Consider the following 24,438-nt stretch of genomic DNA (forward strand, 5'->3'; position numbering starts at 1 on the left):
AAGCTGGAGCATGGCTCACAAATCAGCTTCTCAACTAACAAGGAGTGAGGGGGTTAAAATATAATTTATCTAATAAAGCTGTTGCATATTAAAGCAAAGGGAGGAATATTCATGTATTTTTCAGAAATGGGCAGTAAGCTTCCTAAAACGAGAGTGCTGCCTTTCTTTTTGTCCTTTCATGGCTTCTTCTGGTCATTGTCATGGCGACTGTCAACTGTCATGGCACTAGTGGGAGTGTCATTTAGCACAGAAATAAGATTATAATAAGGCTGAGGTCTTTTTGAAGTCATCTGGTCAGGTATCCTGGTTGTTATCGGTACTCCACTGGTCTGATTACAAAGGGAACTTTTTATCACAGGCATTCTGTTTCTTAAAGATAAGCAGAGTTAGGGCAGGGTAGAAATTCAGCTATGTCACGAAGCATTACATCAGTTAACACTTTTAAAGAACAAATATGCCAAAACATTAAAGGACTATGAGATATTCTTTTTCTAAAAGATAAAACATTTGAAGCAAAGATTATTTGAAAATAAAACCGTTCTACTAACTAAAGACAAGTAGTTTCCAGAGCAGGTATATTTATTTTTATATGCAAATATACCACCCTTCAACACATATACAATAGTTATAAAATCTGAAAACTTAAGTCTACCAGAGAGAATTGCAATCTCTTGACTCATATGTGTTAATCCTTCCATGCAGAGCCTCAGTATTTCACACAATAAACATGCCAGAAAACGATTCTGGGGAGAAAACCTGTATCAGCTCAAAAGAAGAGGTTTTCTTATATTGTCTGGGGTTATTGAGGTCAAACAAGATGACTGCACCTGTTTTATAGGAAACTTTAAATCCAAAGTACTAATCCTAACAAGGACTAGGCTGGTTCTGATGTTTACTTTCCTACCTAGAGCTACTCTGTAATGAAACAAATAGTATTAACAGACCCAGAGTGAACTAATTTTACACATCTCAAATATCATACCTTATTTATTATCTCAGATAAACAATACAAAACGTAAATTGATAATCTGAATTAAAGGCTCCAAGTTTAAAGTATCCAATTTCCCAAGATAATTAGAAAAAGAAAAAAAATCAAATACTCTAAAAATCATTTTTCATATTTCTAAGACTAAAAAATATTTGTATAAATAAAATTTATACTTAAACACATATACAATACAAACTAATGAACTATATTAGAAATCCTCAAGCATTTTAAACACAAGTATACATAAATTTCTGTAAGACTGAAAAATACCATGAGCAAAAGTCATTTGACTGTATCATATTAACTCAGTGTACAGTACTGGATTTAAAATAATGAGTGTAGTAAAAATGAAAACTGAGGTCACTTTATATAAGACAATGATCCCTAAAAGGACATTAAATACTTGCTTGTCTTACATATTTTTGGGTTTTGGCATTGTAATAAATATGTAATAAATATCTGCAGTACACTGTTTTATGTTGAGTGCTTATCTTTCTCCATTTGAAAGTCTTTCTCCAGAGTCATAATGTCTTAGAGGCATCCCACTGGGTGGGGAGTTGGGATTTTGCAGCAAGTCCATTAACAAAGCAATCTTATCATCAATGTGCTCCTGGAGTTTATATATTCGCTGATCAATGTAATCCATGAGTTTCTTTTCCATCAGTTCCATATTTTTAGAAAGAATCTTTTCCAAGTAGGAAAAAAGAGGTTGCTCTTCCATTCTAAAAATACATTTTTAAAAATATATAAATTTCCCATAATATAACAAAAACAATCAGGCTTATAAAACAAGCAGCCAACATATATTGAGATTTGTCTCCACAACTCTGCCCTGTCTTCTTACAATGCATTTTCAGGTGCTAATACACATCCACAACAGGCAATCACAGCCCTAAATGCCCAACATCCTGTTGTTTAATTCTTTTTTAGTATACAATTGAACTACAAATATAAGAGTGAAAAGGAACCCTCAAAGAACAAGACTTTAGGGTCGTTTTGCTTTGAGCTCCAAATCAAAACTAGTCTTGCCCAATTTTCTTCTAAAGTCAGCATGTATATTTTCAAATACTTCCCCAAACAACTCTAAAATAGTTTTTTCTTCCTTCATACAAATAACCTTACTGAACTACTGGAAGGTTCTTTTATTAACCTGATATAAAAATACTTGAGAATTTAACTAGGGTGGGAAAGCTAATAAATAAAAAGCACACCAATTTCTAATGCTCACAATGAACATTAGAACGGTAAGTCTCAGGCTGGGCACGGTAGCTCATACCTCTCTAATCCCAGCACTTTGGGAGGCAAGGTGAGTGGATAACTTGAGGTCAGGAGTTTGAGACCAGGCTGGCCCACATGGTGAAACTCCATCTCTACTAAATATACAAAAATTAGCAGGGTATGGTGGTGGGTGCCTGGAGTCCCAGCTCCTTGGGTAGATCGATTGAACCCAGGAGATGCAGGCTGCAGTGAGCCGAGACTGAGCCACTGCATTCTAGCCTGAGTGATAGAACAAGACTCCATCTCAAAACAAGAACAGTAACTCTCAGACTGTGGTCCACAAAACCCTGGGGTCTCCACGACTCTTTTGGGAATTCACAAGTATGATTATACTAAGATGTTATTTGACTTTTTCATCCTCATAATCATGAATTTTCCAGAGGCTACAAAATGTATGTTACTGCTCTGATGACTAACAGAATTTGTAGTTGTGTATTCTTCTCTTTCCTAAAATTTCAAAGTAGTAGAGATTTAGTGTACAACTATATACTTTTTCAGAGATTACTCCAGTCTGTTCTTAGTATTCCTACTGTGCTCTTACTAGCTATATTTGACTATACATGCTATAATTCAATATATATAAAACAGTCAAAATCTGTTATGTATTGATTCACGTACATTTAAAATAATACAATTTTCAATAAAATTTTAGAAGAAATTCTGGCAGTTTTTTCACAAACACTGTTATTTATGTTAATACACAGTGGGTTTATTGTTTTTAAACAAATAAATATTTTTATGTAGCCTAGTTTATTGGGATCCTCAATATTTAAGAGTGTAGAGACCAAAAATCTGAGAACCACTACTCTAGAGTACACCAGAGAGTTTTTAAGAAACTATTTTAAAATAATTATGGATTCACAGGAAGTTGCAAAGATATTAGTTCCTCAGTACCCTTTATCCAGTCCTCCCAATGATCACATCTTGTCTGCCCATAATCCAATATCAAAACCAGGAAATTGATATTAGTATAATGTGTGTGTGTACTGCTATGCCATTTTATCACATATACACATATTTATTTATTTTTTGAGGCAGAGTTTCGCTCTCGTTACCCAGGTTGGAGTGCAATGGTGCGATCTCGGCTCACTGCAACCTCTGCCTCCTGGGTTTAAGCAATTCTCCTGCCTCAGCCTCCCAAGTAGCTGGGATTACAGGCACGCACCACCATGCCCAGCTAATTTTTTGTATTTTTAGTAGAGACAGGGCACCTTGTTGACCAGGATGGTCTCAATCTCTTGACCTTGTGATCCACCTGCCTCGGCCTCCTAAAGTGCTGGGATTACAGGCGTGAGCCACACATATTTATTTAAACACCACCATAATCAAAAGGCAGAACTATTCCTTCACTACAAATGATCTTCTTCCTCTACCCCTTTATTGTCATATCTACTTCCCTGAAGTCTTCTTTCCCTGATACCTGCTAACCATCAGTATGTTGTCCATCTCTACAATTTTATTATTTTGAGACTATTATATAAATGAGATCATACAGTATATGACCTTTTGAGATTCTCTTTTGTCATTCAGCAAAACGCCTTTGAGATATCCAAGTTATTTTTTACTGCTCACCAGCACTGCATGATAACGGAAGTATCACAGTTTAACCATTCACCTAATAGGATATTTTAGTCGGGACTTTTGGGCTATTACAAAGAAAGCTTCTATGAACAACTGTGTACAAGTTTCTGTGTGGACATGAGCTTTCATTTCTCTGGGATGCCTAGGAGTATAATTGTTGGGTTGAATGGTAACTATATGTTTAGTTGTAAAGATACTGCCAAAATACTTTTTAGAGTGACTGTACCATTTTATATTCCTGCCAACAATGTATGAGAAATCCAGTTCCCACACATCTTTGTCAGCATTTGACGTCATTACTGTTTTTAAATTTTAGCCATCTTAGTAAGTTTGTAGTGATATCTTTGGTTTAAATATGCATTTCCCTAATAGTCATGAAGTCAGTGTTGATCAACTTTTCATGTGCTTATTTGCTATTTGTATATCCTGTCTGTTGAAATGACTATTGTTTTGTCCATATTCTAACTGGATTGTTAGTTTTTTTTTTTTTTTCCTTTAAACATAGAGTTTTGAGAGTTTTTCATGTATTTCAGATACAGGTCATTTGCTGAATTTGTAACCTGCAAATATTTTCTCCCAGTTCTATTTTAATTCCCTTAACAGGGTCTTTCACAAACAAAAGTTTAAATTTTGATGGGGCCCAATTTATCAGTTTTTTATTTTATAGATCATGCTTTTGGTGGCATATCTGAGAACTCATTTCTTAGTCCTAGGTTCCCAGTTTCTCCCATATATTAGAAAGACTTTGTAGTTTTACATTTGACATTTTAGACTATAAGTAATCTTGTGTTAATTTTTGTATAAAGTATAAGGTTTAAATCACAATTCATTTTTTGCCTGTGGATATCCAACTGCTCCAGCACATGTTAAAAAAACAATTCTACCTCTATTGAATTATTTTTACATCTTTGTCAAAAATCAGTTGGGATACTTATGTAGAGCTATTTCTGTGCTATCCATCTATATGACTGTCTCTCTGACAATAACACAGTCATGAATACTGGTGGCTATGTGTCTTGAAGTCAAGAAGTGATTTCTCTTACTTTATTATTTTTCAATTTTTTTTCTAGTTCCTTTATCTTTTCATTTTAAAAAATTCTCCATTTCTAAATCTTAGAATCATCTCATTTATATTTATAAAATAATCATGCTCAACTTTTCATAGGAATTGCATTAAATTTATATATCAACTAGAAGAGAATGACATTTTTACTATGTTATGTCTTCAAATTAATGAATAAGGTATGTTTCTCCAGTTTTTAGGTCTTCTTTCATCAGTAGTTTATGATTTTCAATTCATATATCCTGTATATATTTTGTTAAGTTTATGAACTTTTTCATATACTTTTTAAGTATTTTTATAGATTTATATATTTTACATATATTTACATGTATTTTCTGTATTTTAATTTTGGGGGCAATCTCATTTGGTGTCAGGTTAATACTGACTTCACAGAATGAGTTGGAAAGTCTTCCCTTCTCTTCTAGTTTTTAGGAGCATGTAAAATCGGTGTTCTTTAAATGTTCAGTAGAAATCTACAGTGGAGCCATCTGGGCATGGATATTTCTTTTTCATGAGCTTTCCAATAATGAATTAAGTATTTATAGTGGTTTTAGGACTATTCTATTGTTTATTTCATGTTGGCTGAGTTTGGTAGTTTGTGGTTTTGGGGAAATTAATCCATTTCTCCTAGGTTGCCAAATTTTGAGGATAAAGTTGTTTGCAATACTCCCTCTCTTATTCTCTCTTAAATGCCCTTAGGATCAGCAGTGACATCTCAGTGCATTCCAGATACTGATGTTTACATCTTCTTTCTTTTTCTCTTTTGATAGTTTTGTTAGAAGTTTTTCAATTTTATTGAAATTTTCAAAGAACTGGCTTTTATCTTCATTGATTTTATTTGCTTGTTTTCAGTTACATTGATTTCTGTTCTTTATTATTTCCTTCTTTCTGCTTGCTTTTAGCTCAGTTTGCTTGGCTTTAAAATTATACATTAAATCTTTTTAATGGTTATAGAACTATTCTGATTATTTTATTTTGGTTGAGTTGCAGTTTTACGCTATTGATTTGGGAACAATCTCCTTGTCTAATGTAATCATTTAGTGCTATAAATACTTATCAACACTTCTTTGGCTGCATCCCACAAATTTTGATGTGTTGTATTTTCATTCATTTCTGTGTGTATTACTTTTAATTTCTGTCAAGACTTTTTCCTGAACCATAAATTTAAGTGTGCTGTGTAATTCCCAAGTATCTGGAAATTCTGTTGTCTTTTATTGATTTCTAGTTAGATTCATTTCTGGTCAGAAAACGTACATTGTCTTATTTCATTCCTCTTAAATTTGGTCAGATTTGCTACATATAATCTATCTATGCTTGAAAAAAATGTATATTCTTCTATTGTTGGTACAGTTTTCTATGAATGTCAACTCAATCCTGTCCGTTGTTAGTGCTATTTAGTTACAAAATAATCCAACTGCCTCATTTTCAAATGAAATCTCTTAGACTAAAAAAGATTAAACAGTGTGGCAACATGTTTAAGCCAAAACCACACCTAGAGTCCTGAATTTCCAGTCTAGAACACCATTGGACACACTGCATCTACTTAAGCAATTAGGAACATACTACCAAATATTTAGCTACCTCTTAATCGAATATGTACTGCCAAAATAAGAGATTAGGAAATTGGGGATAATAGCTTGTAAACTACAAATAATCATTATCCTAATATAGTTTTTTAATAATTCAGGAATTTTTCTAGACTAAACATAATCTTTAAGGAAAATGTCACAATAACATGCTTAACATACCCAGGCATAAAACAGTACAAACACATTAAAAGCAACACAGAGATTATGATTCCCACAGCTCCTTTCCATTCATGCAAATCACTATTTACTGTTGTGAGCTAATACTTGCAACCTTTCCACCAAATGCCTGAGAAGTGGGCAAAACCTCCAGTTATAGAGACGTCTTTCAAAGTAATCCATTCTACTCTGCAGTTATCCCCTTTAAGTATATTAATGGTAAAATGTAAAAGCTGATAAAATTTTCTCTGGAAAGAAATTTTAGGCAGTACTCATCGAGACAAATTTTCCTTTCATCTGATTCTCCCACCTACCAAATTGAAACTTCTTATGCCTTAAAATAATACTTACCCAACACCAAGAATGCCATGCTTGGTGATGTTTTCCTGACATTCGGTCTTATTTCCCACACGGAGATGGTTAACTTGACTACATAAATTCTGGAGAAAAGGCAGCAACTCAGAGTTAGGTATATTTGAGTTGTCACTTGCTTTCTTTGGTAAGAAACAAGACATTGCATTTTTAAGATCATTTTCAAGAGGAGAATGGTTTTGAGGCACAATTTTACACTCATCGAGCTTTGCAGAGTTCTCTCCACCAGGTAGCTGTGTACTTTTTTCAATGTAAGCTTGTAAGTTTTCAGTCACGTTCCCAGATGTCAATCCAGTTCTAAAAGGAAACGGAGTGGAGGATGACTTGTCTAAGGCTCCTAAGGTAGATGAGGATTGTAGTCCAATCATGTGCTTGTATCCAGTATTGGCCAACACCGAATGAAGCTGCTCTCCAATGGGACTACAATTCTAAACAAGGTAAACAACTAAATGTTAATATTAATAATACTGACAGCTAACTTTTGGAGTAATGACTATGAGTCAGGCACATGCATTATTTCATTTGAGCCTCAAAAGATCCTTATGAAGTAGGCTACTATTACTATCTCAATATTAAATTGAGGAGACCAAGGCTAAAGGTAGCTGGCCAAGGTAACCAGCCAGTAACTGTCAAAACATGGTAAGTTATTCATGTTTACCTAGTCATATTTTTTGCAATGAATTTTTCCTGGAAACTAAACAGATAGTTGCACTATTTAAAGTTAGATGCTCTATGGGTACATTTGTGACAAATTCTTTTTTTTGAGATGGAGTTTCACCCTTGTTACCCAGGCTGGAGGGCAATGGGGTGATTTCGGCTCGCCACAACCTCCATCTCCCAGGTTCAAGCAATTCTGCTTCAGCCTCCCACGTAGCTGGGATTATAGGCAGGTGCCACCATGCCAGCTAATTTTTTATACTTTTAGTGTGACATTTTCAATGACTGAAATGAGTTACTTTTGGCTGTGAATGCTTTAAGAATTTCCAGGATAATGAGAATTATGTTTTGCAACCTCATTTCAACTGTTTATGCAGTATTATTTCCTGAGAAGATTCTGGCTTACCTTGAAGGGATGATTACAGTATCTCCCTTTTATGTTCTTTAATTTTTCCATTAGATAAAAAAAAAAAATACCTCTAGCCTGACTAAGTCTTAAGGCATATGGCTCTACTCTAAATTCAAAACATAAAAGTCTACTATATATATTCTTATCAGGGGATATCATCCCACACTTATTGCTGCTCAACAGCTGGTCAAACACAGACTGAAAAAGCAATATGCAAATTAGCTGAAAAGCTCAGTTGGTATAGAAAACGTTATTACTAGACTAAAACAGAACAACATTCATTTATTCAACAAATATTTACCAGAAATCTACTCTGTGCTAGGCATTGTTTTACGCACAGGATAACAGCAGTGAACAAAATAAATTAAAATCCCTGACCTCACAGAGCCTCTATGACAGGGGAGCAAAGAGACACAAACTACAAAAGAAGGAAAAAGGGGAAAGAAAAGAAAGTGAGAGAAAGAAAAAGGCCAAAAAAGAGAAAGAAAGTGAAGGAAGAAAGGAGAGAAAGAAAAAAGAAAAGAAAGAAAAAATGTATCATGAAATGGAGATAGTGATAAATAACTTAGAGAAAAATAAAGCAGGAAAGAGGATTAACAAGGGCCAGGGAAGTTGGGGGAAGATTTGTAATGTCAGGTCCCCATCTAACTTTTTACTGAATGGCACTTTGGAAAAGTGCTTTTAATAGAGAAATGTTAACCTATTTTAAGAGTATCTTGTTTCATAAAATGCAAGTTTTGAATAAACCTGAATATTTAAATATTCCTGGAACAAGATGAATTATAGCTAATTTAAAAATGTTAACACTGGACAATTCCCCATAGGCTCAAAGAAGTTTGACTCAGTCATAACAGGAAAGCCCCTTTATTTCTCTATGACTCTTCAAAACAAAATGTACAATGGAAAACTGACAAACCTACACTAAAAGTAATAATATTTACACTACAGTCAATGTCAAAAATATGGGTGAACATTAAGTAGGCAGAACATTTAAACAGAAAAATCTAAATATAAAGGTATTTGTTATGTGAATTTTTCTTTTCTGACATATAATACTCTGTTTATAAGAATTCACTGATTATAAAAATTCGTCATTGGTTAAAATGTAAAATAGTACAGCAGTGATGAAAAACAGTATGGAGTCGCCTAAAAAAATTAAAAACAGAACTACCATATGACCTAACAACCCCACTTCTGAGCATATATCCAAAAGAACTAAAATCAGGATCTCAAAAAGATTTACACTCCCATGTTCACTGCAGCAGTACTCACAACAGCCAAGATACAGAAACAACCAAAATGTCCGCTGACTGATGTACTGATCAAGAAAATGAAATGAAATATCATTGAATATCATACAATGAAATACCATTCAGCCTTTGAGAAGGATATTTTGTCATGTGACAATATGATCAATTTAGAAGACATGCTAAGTGAAATAAGCCAGGCACAGAAGAATAAATAATGCATGATTCCACTCACATGACATATCTAAAATAGTTAAACTCAGAAACAGAGAGTAGAATGGTGGGAAGGAGAAATGAGGAACTGCTATTCAATGGGTATAAAGTTACAGCTTTACAAGATGAATCTGTTTTAGAGATCTCCTGTATAACAATGTCCATAGTTAACAATACCATATTATACATTTAGAAATCATGTTAAGTATGCTTACCACAATTTTAAAAAGGTCATATTTTCTGAGATGAGAGCTCTTTAGATGATCTTTTCTCTTTGGATTAAATATCAAGAAATTCACAGATATGTTTATATGCCACTACAGGAAATGAAGAAATCCCAGGCGCTTGGTAGCTATTCCTCTACTTCTTTTTATGTGAGCCTCCACTGCTAATGTGCTATCAAAACTTGAAGAAACTTAACTATCCATGACTAGGTAACTGCATAATATTCATAAAATCACAGAAAGGTACATTTATTGATTAGTAAAAGGTCTATGATGTCCTTTCAAGTGAAAAATGTTCCTGAGCAACATATGCAGTATGAAAGCCTTTAGAGAGAACTGTGTCCACAGACCTACACACAGATATGTGTGTGTGTATGTATAACTACATATATTGTATATACACACAACAGAGATTTCTGAAAAATTGTTTATCTTTGAATATATTGTAGGATTTAGGAAAGTATGAATTTCCTATATCTTTTTGTTTATTTTTTATATCTTTAATTATCAGAAAGAAATTAAATAATAAAGCCATTTTTATTTTGAAGGAGAAAAAAGCAAGAGTATAACTCCTGAATAACCGAATATGTTTTCTTTGAGAAAATGGGGCATATCCTTTCATTAAGATAACATTAAATGACAACCATATGCTACACCCTTGGATATGGAATTCATATTCAAGTATTCTAAATTGCTAGAGCAAAAGCAAATCAAAGCCAGTAACCTAACTTCAAATACAAGGAAATAAAAAATAACCTTAATATTTATTGAGAAATCGCAAAGGTTTGGATTGTATTTCAGACTCACAAAGCTCGGAGTGTTGAACTTTAATAAAATGTTCAAGAAAACAAGTACTCCCAAGGCACGGGTAAATCAGAGAGAATCCAAAACTTCTGAGGTCCCTCCTTTCCCCCAAGAGAAGTCCTGCCCAAACAACATGTGTGATCACACCACTTACACAGAAGGAGTTGATTTGGTTATCAAACATGCCCATTTTATGTGCAGAAAGTTACACAGATTATATGACATTTTCCACATCTTAGAATGTATAGATTACTAGTTTGTCATCAATAAGCAACCCTAGAGAACCAAATACATCCTGTAAGAACCACTCCATACATAAGGACGTTTTTTACTAGGAAGAAAGTTTTCCATTAACATGTTTAAAGGACACAGAACTCTTCCCCAGGGTGTCCCAGAAATGCCCCTGCATTCATGGTGAGAAGAAAGCAAGTTATAGCACAGGAGTATATACATAGGAGTAACCCACAAGTGCTGGCTGAGGATGACAGGGGGGCCTTATGTATTGCTACACGCATAAAAAACTCTAGAAGGATACACGCCAAACTGTTAGCTGTGTATCCTCTGGGGTACAGAATGACAACTGGAAAAAAATTTTAAATTTTGCCAAACACTTCTGTATTGTTTGAAATTCATGGCCAAGAAAAATTATTTATAAATAAAACTATAAAAATGTAAAGACATGGCCAAAATAAAAATATATATAGTTCCATTTTTTAAAATAGAGAAACCAGACAGTAAACTAATTAATATCCTCTAGTAGTTTCTAAAATATGTTCACAAACAATTGCTTCCTTTTTAAAATCTTCCACTAAAAGAGTTGCTATCAAACTACAATGTACATAAAACTCACTTAGGCATGACGGTTTAAAACACTGATTCCTGGACCCTCTGGGATCGGGTAGGTAGTGAGGCCAGGAATCTGTATTTTGAAGACATTCCAAAGGATTCTGACACAGGTGTTCAAAGGACCGTAATTGAAAAAATACACTGCCCTAAATAAATTCTTAACAAAGCTCAAATCTCACAAGCTTTACAAATTCTTTAATTATCCTCAATATTCTTTTATACAATATCTTCTAATTTACTCTTTATCTCTAAACTTGAAGGAAAAAAAAACAAAACCGTGTGCACTTAGTAACTTCACATCCCAAATTCCCAGTTACAAATCCCTTACAACCTGGTTTACATCTCATCACTATTCAAACTTACTCCCTGAGGATCTCCAAGAAACAGCTGATCATTCCAATAGGGTGTGTGTTTGTGTGTGTGTATATATATAAATGTATACACACACACATATATGTATATTTTATATACATATACATATATATACATATATATTTTGTGTGTGTGTGTGTGTGTGTGTATATATATATATATATATATATATAGAGAGAGAGAGAGAGAGAGAGAGAGAGAGAGATGGGGGGGTATGTGTCACTTGACAATGTTTTGGTCCACAATGAGGTGTCACTTGACAACGTTTTGGTCCACAATAATGGACCCCACACATAACCCATTATAATCATATGGTAATGGAGCTAAAAAATTCCAATCGCCAAGTGGCATCACAGTAATACATTACTCACGTGTTTGTGGCAATGTTGTTGTATACCAACCTATTGCACTGCCAGTCATATAAAAGCATTGTGTATACAATTATATACATTGTATACCACTTAGCAATCATAATCAATGACTATGTTGCTTATGTATTTACTATACCATATCTTTAGCCATCAAGTATATTCCTTCTGCTTATATATTTTAAAAGTTAACTGTAAAACCACCTCAAGCAGGTCCTTCAGGAGGTCTTACAGAAGAAGGCATTGTAATTATGAGATGACAGCTCCATGCGTATCACTGTCCCTGAAGGCCTTCCAGTGGGACAAGATATGGAGATGGAAGATGGTGATACTTATGATCCTAACCCTATGTAGGCCTAGGCTAATGTGTGTGTTTGTGTCTTTGTTTTTAGCAAAAAAGTTTAAAAATTAAAAAAAAATTAAATACAAAAAAAGCTTATAGAACAAGGGTATAAAGAAACAAAATAGATTTGTACAGCTATACAATGAGTTTGTGTTTTAAGCTAAGTATTACTAAAACAGAGTAAAAAAGGTTTTTAAAATTTAAGTTTATAAAGTTAAAATAGGCCAGGCATGGTGGCTCACACCTGTCATCCCAGCACTTTGGGAGGCCAAGGTGGGAGGATCACCTAAGAACCTGGAGTTTGAGACCAGCTTGGCCAACATGGCGAAGCACCATTTCTATTAAAAATACAAAAATTAGCCAGGTGTTGTAGCACACCTGTAATCCCAGCTACTCAGGAGGCTGAGGTAAGAGAATTGTTTGAACCCAGGAGGCAGAGTGAGATAATCTCAGTGAGCTGAGATTATACCACTGCACTCCAGCCTGGGCGACAGAGCAAGACTCTGTCTCCAAAAAAAAAAAAAAAAAGTTACGATAAGCTAAGGTTGATTTATTACTGAAAAATGAAAATGTCTTAAAAACTGTAGCATAGTCTAAAAGTAGAGTGTTTATAAAGTCTACAATAGTGTACAATAATGTTCTAGGCCTTCATATTCAGTTACTGACTCACCTAGAGTAACTTCTAGTCCTGCAAGCTCAGGTCACATTCAGTGCTGTATACAGGCATGACATTTTTCATCTTGTATATTTTTACTGTACATTTCCTATGTTTAGATACACATATCCTTACCATTATGGTATAACTGCCTAGAGTATTCTGTAAAGTAACATGTACAGGTTTGTAACCTAGGTATATAGTATATTACATGATCTAGGTTTCTGCAAGTACACACTATGGTTTCACAACTATGAAATCCCCTAATCATCTATGTTCTCCAAACATATCCCCACTGTGAATTGACACATGACTGTGTATATATATGTGTACTTGGAGCCATAAACAAGACAGGTAAGTCTCTGTTGCCTGAGCTTGTGCTTCAGTGAGATAAACATGCAACCAATATAAAAACAACAACAGAGTGGTCAAAAAGGCACTGATGAAACTATGATATGAATCTGGAGGTACATGCTACTTTAAACTGGTTGGCTAAGAAAGGTGTCATTAAGGATGTAACATTAAAATGAGATTTGAATAAGAAAAATGCACATACAGATGTATCTCAGGGAGGGGGTTCTGGCCACAGAGAACAGTTATGAGTGCAAAGGTCTTGAGGTGGGAACATATTTAGTTATTTATGGTATACACACATCAGAATGTCTGGAGCAAGCCACCCCAGGAAACAAGGCAGGAGATGAAGTTGAGAAGGTAAGCAGGGCTTACATTTTAGAGATCAAGGATTTATTCTAAGTACAAAGGGAGGCAAGCAGTCAAGGGGATTTACACAGGAGAAAGATAAGATCCAATTATCCTCTGAGGTCATTCTCAGTACATTGTGGAGAATGGATTGTAGCAGAGCAGGAGGACCAGTCAGGAACCTCCTGAGGTATCCAGGTGAGATCATGGTATGGGAGGAAGAAAAGCATGCATTTCCATCTTTTTTGAAATTCTTCTTTCTGTAGTTTCTATAACCTTCAGCTCTCTCAGTTCTCTTAAGTCAGCATATTATAATACTGGTACCACATTAATATTTGTGAACCATACAACATCCACGAGGAGTTCTTTACTTGCATTATTTATTTTAAATTTTCACAAGAATTCTGTGATCATTACAGTGCTATCATTTAGATTTTGTACATGAGGAATTCATATTGAAAAAAATATGAATCAACTTGCCATAGGATGCAGAACTAAGAAAAGGCAGGATAAGAGTTTGAAGTCACTTCGCCTGACAACGAATCCTTTCTCTTGCTATTCTATCACACTGCTGCCTTCTATATTTCTGGTTCCTTTTCCCTCTTCCTATATCTTTACAAATGCAACTACTCTCCAAGGGTCTTTCTTCCTTGCTTCAGTCCCTCCCTTCACCACACTCCCTGTTAGTTACTGTGGATATATCCCTAAACTCCGCTTCCAGCCACTGAAGGTTCATTCCATTTCCCCTAATCCTGTGTTTCTAGATGTTCACAACATCCTTCCAGGGAAAGTCTTATTCACAGCTAAAACTCAATATTGCCAAAATTAAATTCCTTTTCCTCCAAGCATCCTCCTCCTTTGGGCTGCATTTATATTACTAGTATTGCCATCCTTAAAGCCTCAATTTCATGTTTAACTTGATTTTTCTATCATAATACCAGGATTAAGTTAGTTGTCAAATCCCAATGGCTCCATTGTTTTAACATCTCACAGTCCAGCATTACGTTACTATGTCTAATCTTGGACCCTCATTCACTCTCACCTGGATGAGGAGAATAACCTGCAGCTAGTCTTTTTTTGTAGTTTCACTTTCTTCAGATTCACCTTACATATGACAGTGGCTTAAAATTTCTTGAAAACATCTACAAATTTAAAGTAGCATTCAAAGCTCTTTATGATCTCGCTGAAATCTACTCTAAACTTCCCCTATTACTTTTTTGCTTCACAGAAATGAACTACTACTCATTCCCCCACTATATCAAATTCTTCTAGCATTGAAGATTTTAGTTCACCTTATTTTTCGTCTGAAATGGCTTTCTTCCAAATGTACTTGCCTAATCCCACTCTTCATTTTAAAGGCCTAGATAAAATACCACGTTCTTTAATGAGCCTTCCTTCTTAGTGTCTTTATCATTCCCCACTTACATGCTCCAGAATGTAAAAATTCTTAAAGACAGATTACAGACTAACTGATCATCTTTGCACACTCAAAATTGCTCAAAACAGTGCCTTGGTCACTGCGAAACAAACAAACAAACAAACAAACAACTTGCTGAATGAATTCATAAAAAGTGTGAAAATTTGTAGTCAAAACGCTCTGTAGAAAGGCAAATCTATAAAGATGTTAACTTCCATAAAACTAAAAGATAACAGTTAAATCAGTATAAAAGAAAAACTTTAAGTCACTACATTTCGTTACTAAAAGCAATCATTTTGCAATCTTTAATAGTATCTGGAAAGAACTCCATTTCTACTTACCTGCTGCTGAAACCTAACCATATCCATCAACTGCTGAGCTCCAGGAGATAACTTTGACCCCATGGACTCCATTATGGTTTGGACCTTGTGAAGGTCTATCCTTGATCCTAGAGCAGGAGAACTTGTTGAAGAACTTGCCAAAACTGATCTCATGTGTACCACAACTTTACTGATGAACACACACTGCCTTTCGCCAAAGGAGAGCAACTATTACAAAACAAAAGTCCAGAAAATAATATTAAAAACAATGATCACTTCTTGGTATCACCTAAACAAGAGTGAAGTATTCAAGAATCTAAAAATTAACTTCAAGTATATTTTAAAGTCTTCTCTAGAACACTATTTATTGAGGTTCAGATGAACTATTTAAATAAAAAAGTCCTTTCAAAAACTAAGACTTCATGTAAAATAACAAACGGAGTAGTTAAATAAATGTTAACTTATTTAAAGAACTAAAAATAAAATAGTAGTCTCTCTTTATCGGTGGAGAATGTGTTCTAAGACCTCCAGTGGCTCCCTGAAACTGTATATAGTACCAACCCCTATATTTTTTCCCATACACACATACATACATACCTATGATAAAATTTAATTTATAAATTAGGTATAGTAAGAGCTTAATAATAGAATAATTATGACAACATAATAAAACTTATGTGAATGTGGTCGCCTCTCTCTAAATCTTACTGGGCGATACTTAGCCTTCTTGTAATGATGTTACATGATACAATGCCTACATAACGAGATGAAGTGAGGCAAATGGCATAGGCGTTGTAACATAGCACTAGGCTACTCTTGACCTTCTGATGATACATTCGGCTAGTAAGTGGCTAATGAGCTGTAACATATACGGCAGGGACACACTAGACAAAAGGATGATTCATGTTCCAGGCACAACGGAGCAGGATAGCAATAGATTTCATCACACTATTCCAAACAAAGCACAATTTAAAACTTATGAATTGTTTATTTCTGAAAATTTTCATTTAATATTTTTGGACCACGGTTGATGGTGGGTAATGCAAACTGTGGAAAGTAAAACTTCAGGTAAGGGGGAACTACTATATACCAATCTGAGACCTTAACATACCACAGCTTGCTACTTACCACAAAATAAGGTTGTCCAGATGCCCACACAAAATGTTTACTGAAATAATAAGTAAAATTCAATCCTTCCAAATTCAGAACTATAAGAGAATATCAAAATGATGTAATACAGCTTGCTGGACTATACATAGAAATAGAGTTCAAGGGTGATAAAAGGACACTCAATTAGTAAAGGTCTAGCTTGAAACCTAGTTCTTCTGGCTTCTAGCCTAGTAGTTTACCAAACATTTTATCCTGTCCATATTTCTGAAACAAGAGACATTTCATGTGTGATACAGACAACAGAGTAGCAAAATGGAAAGGGAATGGGCTTTAGAATCAGACAAACCTGAGTTTAAATTGTGACTCTGGTACTTACAACCTGTGTAACCCTGCGCAAATGCTAAATCTGAGTCAGTATTAAAATGAGAGAAGATAGTAACAATGATTTCACATAGTGGTGAGGATTATATGTTAAAACTTCCAGTAGCTACCACTAAGTAAGTGCTCAAAAACCTGTATTGGTAACCATTTTTTTATTTGAACTTTCATATTGCCTCAGAACAAGCTTTCATATCAACCCTAGAGTCTCCCTGAAATAACCCTTTGTGCTTCCAGGTACTCCCATAGAACAGTTAAAAAAAATTCACCTTCAGAGACACACAAAGATCCACATGTCACACAAGGACAGAGGTCAATACAGACTCATGATCCAAGAACTCTTGAGTGTTGAAAAGATGTAACTGTCTTCAACATTTTAAGGAAATATCCTATTAACCTCCCACCTCAACCTATTATCCCCCCTTTCTCTTTTTAACCCCATAGCCTTTTTCACCATTGAATATAGTATTTGTTTTACTCAGTGGGTCTCCTTATTGTCTGTCTTGCCCCTACTAGAAAGAATACAAGCAACATAAGGGAAGACATCAGTTTATTTTCTTATTACTAATTCCTAAATGCCTGGTATAGTACCTGACATTAAGAAGCACTCAAATCTTTGTGGAATGAATAAATCACTTTACTCGAATGGCTTTTGAAGCTATTTAATATATACTACCCAAAACAACATCTTGGGATAATTAGTTCTGTGAGTTTGCTATCTGCTTGTAAAAATCACTTATTTTTCCTTATTGTAAAACTAAGTTTCAATCTTCTATAAGTAATGATAATAAGTACAGAATTTTAGAGATAAAAGGAATCCAAGATTTTCTTCAGCTCCCTCATTTTAACCATGAAATAGGTCCAAGATCTGCCCAAGACTAATCCACTAGTCAGCAGCAGAACTGAATTTAACATCCAGGGCTTAAGACTTTCAACTCATTACCTTATCCCCAGACTCTGAAGACATCACTAACAGTTAACCTGATATTTTTCGTGCTGAAGACAACAGTCCAGTCCCTTTAACTTCTCTTGCTTGAAACTTCTCTAATTTCATTCTTTTATAAATGGGGCCAAAACTGCTTATGGGTTTTTGCCACCGCAGTTTATATAGAATTTTTAAAAATATTTTTTGCTCAATTTTCCAACGCTTTGAAATACACAGCACTTGTATATTAACAATACATTATCCAAGGTTAATAAATGGTCAAATTTTATTTTTATTATTTATTTATTTTTTTTAGTGAGCTGGAGTTTCACTCTGTTGCCCAGGTTGGGCTTGAACTCCCAAGCTTGAGCAATCCTCCCATCTCAGCCTCCTGAGTAACTGGGATTATAAACACGTACCACTGCACATGGCTCATGGTTAAATTTTAAGAGAAAAAGTCTACTCCCTGGTCACCAGGTGAAAAGTTTAAAAATTTTTTTTTAAATTCAATGTTAAAAAGGGCTGATAATTTTTTACAAAAGTAATTTCTTTTTACATGTTTACTATTTCTGAGCTCATCTCTACAAAAAATTTTAAAAATTCACTGGGCATGGTGATGCATGCCTGTAGTCCCAGCTACTCAGGAGGTGGAGGTGGGAAGTTAGCTTGAGCTGGGAGATGAGGTTGCAGTAAGCCATGACTGTCCCACTGCACTCCAGCTTGGGCAACAGAGCAAGATACAGTCTTGAAAAAAAAAGCAAGTTGGACCAATTGTATTACCAATCCAAAAGAAAATAAGCAAACACAGAGGACAAAAACAACTTAGTTGTCAAATTAGTTGAAAACTGACAACTTACCTTTATTTTACAAGCATGTGTGGAAGGCTCCAATTTTAGATATTTTTTGTACAAGATAATCTTTTCATGTCCACTAAAAATAAAAAAGAATTAATTTTTTTACTCACATATATTATCACTTGTAGTAGTTAGACTTAAATATTTCTGGTCAACTGCGTTGCTCACGCCTGTAATCCCATCACTTTGGGAGGCTAAGGCGGGCAGATCACGAGGTCAGGAGTTCAAGACCAGCCTGACCAACATAGTGAAACCCTGTCTCCACTAAAAACACAAAAATTAGCCAGGCATGGTGGCGCGCCTGTAATCCCACCTACTTGGGAGGCTAAGGCAGAAGAATTGCTTGAATCTGGGATGGGGAGGTTGCAGTGAGCCGAGATCCTGCCACTGCGTTCCAGCCTGGGCGACAGAGCAAGACTTCATCTTAAAAAAATTAAAAAATTAAATGTTTCCAGACGATATTTAAATCCTAAGATTCAGTTTTCCTGTTGAGGCATGAAGAATTGGACTCCATTACTGAAACACATGACCGATCACTACATCTACCACTCAATGAGAAAATTACATCACATATGTACAACCATGTTTAAAATACAGCCAAACTGTATTTTAAAGTTCAATAAACACAGCAATTGTTTCCAACATGCAGGATATAAAACAATTCATACTTTGGGTTAAAGACAGACTGGGGGAAAATCTTTGTAAGAAAAAAAATCACAAGTTGCGTTACGGGTTAATAAATAGGTTTCTGCAGCACAGTCTTAGATCCCTCCACCATTTGTAATGGACTTCCAAGAAGAAAATGTGTTCAAAGTTCCAGACTGGCTACCAAATTAACTTTTGGAAGACAGACCACTGTGAGTTTCAGAGACAAATAACAGTTTTCAAAATTTCATTCTAATAAAACTCTTCCACTAACTAGGTATGACCTCCTACCAAATCACCTTCACGGTTAGTCATAAAAATAACTAGGCTGATCTATCCTGTCTTTAAGATCCCTAAAGGTCTAAACTTCTATGCCTATTGGTACATTTTTATTTTCTCTCCTATAACACATGGCATCAATGTCAGAGAATCAACAAGTACTGCAAAAGATGAGGAAAATCAAAACACTAATTCGGAAGAACACTTTCACATGTACAAGTCACACACCTGTCATCCAGAACAGTACAAACATTCTTGCCCCTACTGGTTCCACAGTATTCCTTCCCAAAGTACACTTCCATATTTCTTGCTGAACTTAAAATGCCAATAGAAGCGATTTCTTCACCTTCATCAGGGCCACACTTTAGGTAAAGGAAGCAGGGATTTTCATCTTGGTTGGTCAAGCTTCTCTTCAAAATCACCAGATCCTGGCTGAGAAGAAAATTAGCGAAAACATCGCACAGTATGGTTTTCCGAACATTGCTCATAACCCACTTGCTAGGCCATGGGGTTTCTTTCTTTGAACTCATTTCCACTTGCCATTGAGGCCCAAGCACCTTCCCAAGCACCCGACAAGTAGTCAACACATAATTCATACAAAAATGGAGGCGTCACACACCAGGGCTTTACCCTCTATTTTTTCCTCAATCATCAACATTCTAGTCAATCCCCTGCAATTGACTCCCGGATAATTACATAAATTACTGGACACCTACTGTGTGCATAGAAGGAGGACACAAAAAAATGACAAAAGTGTATCTTTTTCAAAATGAAATCGACAGTAGCTGGACTTTTTACACAGCGTGTTTTGGTGGATAGGAGGCTGGCTTGTTTGGGGTTTGATGTGCGGACTGACTTTGACAGCGGCCCTAACGAGCTGTCACGCTTGATGGGGACGTTTAAGGAATTCCGAGTCAGGTCACCTTTCCCCGCTCACGCTCCAGGGCCTCGGCCCCTTCCCGGCCGGATCCACCCCGCCTCCGCCCACCCCGGTCCACCTCGCAGCCCTCTCCCCAACTAAAAGACCCGGCACTAACTGCTCTCCCGGATCCGGGGCTCAGACCCTCTCGCCTCCCCTCACGGCCCCCCGAGGAGCGCGGCAATCGCCGCGCGCAGCGACCCCGTCCCTGTCGGCCCGGCGCACCCTGGAGCAGGCGGCGCCAGCAGCTCCTCCCAGTCGAAGTCACGGGGGCCAAGACCGACTCGGGTGATGAGGCTGTGGGTCAGGGCCCCGCCTGCTGCATCCCAGGAAGAGGCCAGCGTGAGGCGGCGGGTGAGGCCCCAATCCTGGGTCCGCGTCTCCATTCCGCCGCCTCCAGTCAGGCTAGCCCACCCCCGGAACCTCTCTTTCAGTGCTTGAATTTCCGACGGTACAGCATGGAAGTGGGTAGGCAAGGCGACTTCCGGCTCACTCTGCTACAAATACCCGCGGCTTCTGGCTTAGGTAGGGAGGGTAAGCACCAGAGGCACGCATGCGCGTGTACCAGCTGAACTCTAGCAGCGCGTTCGAAGTATGCAGGGAAGCGGTCGAGAGTAGAGCATGCGCACTGGCAGCCCCTCGCTCTCCCGCTGGAGACTATGCGCAGGCGCGGTGCACTGCGCGCCGGCACGAGGGTGTTTTCGACGTTGGCTTTGGAAAAACAGCAGACGACGTGGACGACCGTTGCTGAGCTGGTGTGGAGCGTCTGTGGTCAGGTAGGTGTGGTCTTGTCTCCCCACGCGGCATGCGGAACCGACTCCTGACCTCGTTCTCTCCCGAGTGGACGCCAGGGACCTTTTCTGCTTCCACTCTGTCGGGTCTGCAGCATTTGTGGCAGCCAGCGCGGCGGACGCGCTGCTGATTCGGGTTATTTTTACTCCAAACTCTCCTTGCCTCCCTCACACACATTCTCGCGTTAGAGGACAGTTGAGGCGGATGATGGGGTTTTGGGGTTGAAGGGCGTCAGTGGTGGGCATTCAGCCATGCTAGGCTTCGCCGGGTGCCATCTCACCTTACACCCCCTCACCCCATGTGCGACCTGCCCCTCAGGCCGCAGGAACCCGGGCACCCAGGGCTGGATGGTCTCGGTAATAGAAATCTGAAATGATTTCTTGAAGGAGCTTAAGGCTGTGGATGCAGAATAGTGGGAGCAGATGGAACTTTCTGGATGCCCCACGGATTGGGACTGTAGATCGTGTGCCCCCTCATCCTCTTCCTGTAGAGGCTTGTGCAGATTGTTTTCCTGTCTTTTGAAAAAAAAAGGAAGCTCTGAAATTCCACTTGTCAATAATCTTGAGTTCCAAAGCTGGGTTTATCCTCTCTAGGAAATAACGTTTTTGCTAACATATAATCTAATGTTGTTTCAGAGCTGTCTGTTCTGGGATCATGACTCAGTGCACATTACTTCAGTCTTCTTTTTGCTTATGTTTTCATTTGCGTTTATGTACTAGGACATGTACCCTCTAGCTAAAAATGAGAATATAGTAACGTTTGCATTCTGTTTACCTGTGTCAAAGCAAGAAAAATGATGACCAAATGTATTTTTCTATAAGTAGTCGCCAGAATGTATGTATGGTAGGTGAATTCACCAAGATCGACAGAAATGTCACCAAAGGTCTGTCATAACAGAATTGTAAAGTCCTCGTTTGTAAAGATTTTTTAATATTTCAGACTCATTCTGAGTTGTCTTAGCTATTATTTTTGTCCTGTATGTCCTGCTTCCTATGGTCGTAAGTTAACTTTGATCCACATTAACACATGTGGACAATTCGAAGGAAAATAGGCTCTTCAGAAACTAATCTGCAATTTCATGAGCAAGATCAATACTATAAACTGGATTTTGACTTCCTTAAATAAAGCGGAATGGCCAGGAATCAGAAAACGAAGGACTCCTGTGGTCTATGCTTTCCTTTATTTCCATCCAGCCAATAAACCACCAAGTCTAAATTTTCTTAAAGAAAAACTTACTGTCTAGGCACTGTGGCTCACGCCTGTAATCCCAGCACTTTGGGAAGCCGAGGCAGTCGGATCACGTGGTCAGGAGATCCAGAACATCTTGGCCAACATGGCGAAACTCCATCTCTACTAAAAATACAAAAATTAGCTGGGTGTGATGGCACATGCCTGTAGTCCCAGCTACTCGGGAGGCTGAGGCATGAGAATCTCTTGAACCAGGGAGGTTGCAATGAGCCGAGATTGCGCCACTGCACTCCAGCCTGGCGACCCATAGAGACTCTGTCTTAATAAAAAAAAAAGCTTTCCTATTTATGCTTCTTCTGTTTCCAAGGACTAGCTTTATCTGAACAATTCCAGGAGTTTCTTTACTTGTCATTAGCTTTCATTTTCATTCCTTCCATTTCATTCTTTGAACTGCCCTCTTCTGGTGATTGATGCTCCCGACTGAATCAACACCTTCACTCCTTCGCATGGCATGCAGAGTCCATTGAAACTTTAAACTCTGCCTGCCTTCCAGTTTCCTCTACCTAGAATGCCATGGTTTTCAGTAGTAGGAAAAATCCTGTTTATCATGTGAAACCAAGCTTACTTCATCCACTGTAGAATTAAACGAATTCCTCTGTGCTATACTTACCACTTTTTTAGGTAGAATAATTCTCCTTTGGTGTCAGACTTGGCCAGTTTATGTGTTTGTGTTCCTTACTATCTTCATGGTTGCTGAGATGAGGCATTATGTTGTGTACAGGTTTGTTGTATGGAATTGATAGGTTGATGACAACTTTTATCACACAAACTAAGAGCAGCAGAAAAAGGAAAATTAATACATTCAATCTTAAGCTTTTTTCCAATGCCAAGGTGGTTATGGTTCAGAGCTGACTTCAATCTTAATATGATACATTGTTCTTGTTATGAATTACAAATGAGTTTTTTGCTTTATTTTTTCCCTTTGAAATAAATCGTAAAATATAGTTGGTGATATGGTTTGGTGGTGTCCCCACCCAAATGTCATCTTGAGTTGTAGCTCCCATAATTCTCACTTGTGGGAGAGACCCAGTGGGAGAAAAATGAATGGTGGGGGCAGTGGTAGTAAGTCTTGGGAGATCTGATGGCTTTATAAGGGGAAGTTCCTTTCACTTGGCTCTCCTTCTCTCTTTGCCCTCCCTTGCTCTTCTGCCATGATTGTGAGGCCTCCTCAGCCATGTGGAACTGTGACTTCATTAAACCTCTTTTTCTTTATAAATTACCCAGTCTCAGGTATGTCTTTATCAGCAGCCTGAAGATGAACTAATGCAGTTGGAAACTTACCACCAGTATCACTAGGATAAACTGCAAGTTTTTGGCTGACCTATTTTAAACATTTTATTATTGTTTAATGATATGCAAGAACTCAATATTTAGGAGCACATTTCAGATCTATTTTCAGAATATGAGCCAACCCACATTTGAAGGGTACATTTTAGGAAAAAAAGTAACTTAGTGTACTAATTTTCTTGAGCACATTCATTTAGTAATGCCACAGTTTAGATGTTTGGACTATCTTAAGTAGTTTGAGTTCTTACTGTATATGCACTGCCTTTTACACAGCAGTATACTTCCCAGCAAGGTGGTTATAGGAACTTAACTTCCTTCTCAGGAAGGTACACTTGAGTTGTACCTTCTCTTCTCCCTTCCCTCTCTTCCTGGTCCTTGCACTTAGATTTCAGAACCTTTT

At 37.0% G+C, this 24,438-nt stretch overlaps 2 protein-coding genes across 2 annotated transcripts in view; one reads left to right on the plus strand and one right to left on the minus strand.

Moving 5' to 3' along the window:
• Positions 1-561: 561 nt before the first annotated feature.
• Positions 562-21,135, minus strand: LOC100390547 (ATPase PAAT). The gene is made up of 6 exons (XM_002756670.6): positions 20,937-21,135; positions 20,021-20,224; positions 18,872-18,944; positions 15,623-15,829; positions 7,007-7,455; positions 562-1,710 (listed from the first exon to the last, which is right to left on the minus strand). The coding sequence occupies exons 1-6, from the start codon at positions 21,095-21,097 to the stop codon at positions 1,476-1,478; spliced, it is 1,329 nt and encodes a 442-aa protein (XP_002756716.3). The 5' UTR covers positions 21,098-21,135; the 3' UTR covers positions 562-1,475.
• Positions 21,136-21,238: 103 nt separating this feature from the next.
• The window catches only part of PSTK (phosphoseryl-tRNA kinase), a 44,799-nt gene continuing 41,599 nt past the window's right edge, over positions 21,239-24,438 (plus strand). Inside the window, exon 1 of the mRNA XM_035269387.3 lies at positions 21,239-21,487. Within this exon, the coding sequence (XP_035125278.1) occupies positions 21,371-21,487 (117 nt within the window). The 5' untranslated portion in view covers positions 21,239-21,370. The remainder of the gene's footprint in view (positions 21,488-24,438) is intronic.

Source organism: Callithrix jacchus, chromosome 12 (assembly GCF_049354715.1).
Source record: "Callithrix jacchus isolate 240 chromosome 12, calJac240_pri, whole genome shotgun sequence".
Classification (NCBI taxonomy): Eukaryota; Metazoa; Chordata; class Mammalia; order Primates; family Cebidae; genus Callithrix; species Callithrix jacchus.

Excerpts from the sequence above, each read along its gene's own strand:
- LOC100390547 (XM_002756670.6), bottom strand. The coding sequence starts at position 21,097 with ATGGAGACGCGGACCCAGGATTGGGGCCTCACCCGCCGCCTCACGCTG. Across the intron at positions 20,225-20,936 it reads CTGGCGCCGCCTGCTCCAGG|CCAGGATCTGGTGATTTTGA; the intron begins GTGCGCCGGGCC and ends TTTTCTTCTCAG. Across the intron at positions 15,830-18,871 it reads CACATGCTTGTAAAATAAAG|TTGCTCTCCTTTGGCGAAAG; the intron begins GTAAGTTGTCAG and ends GTTTTGTAATAG.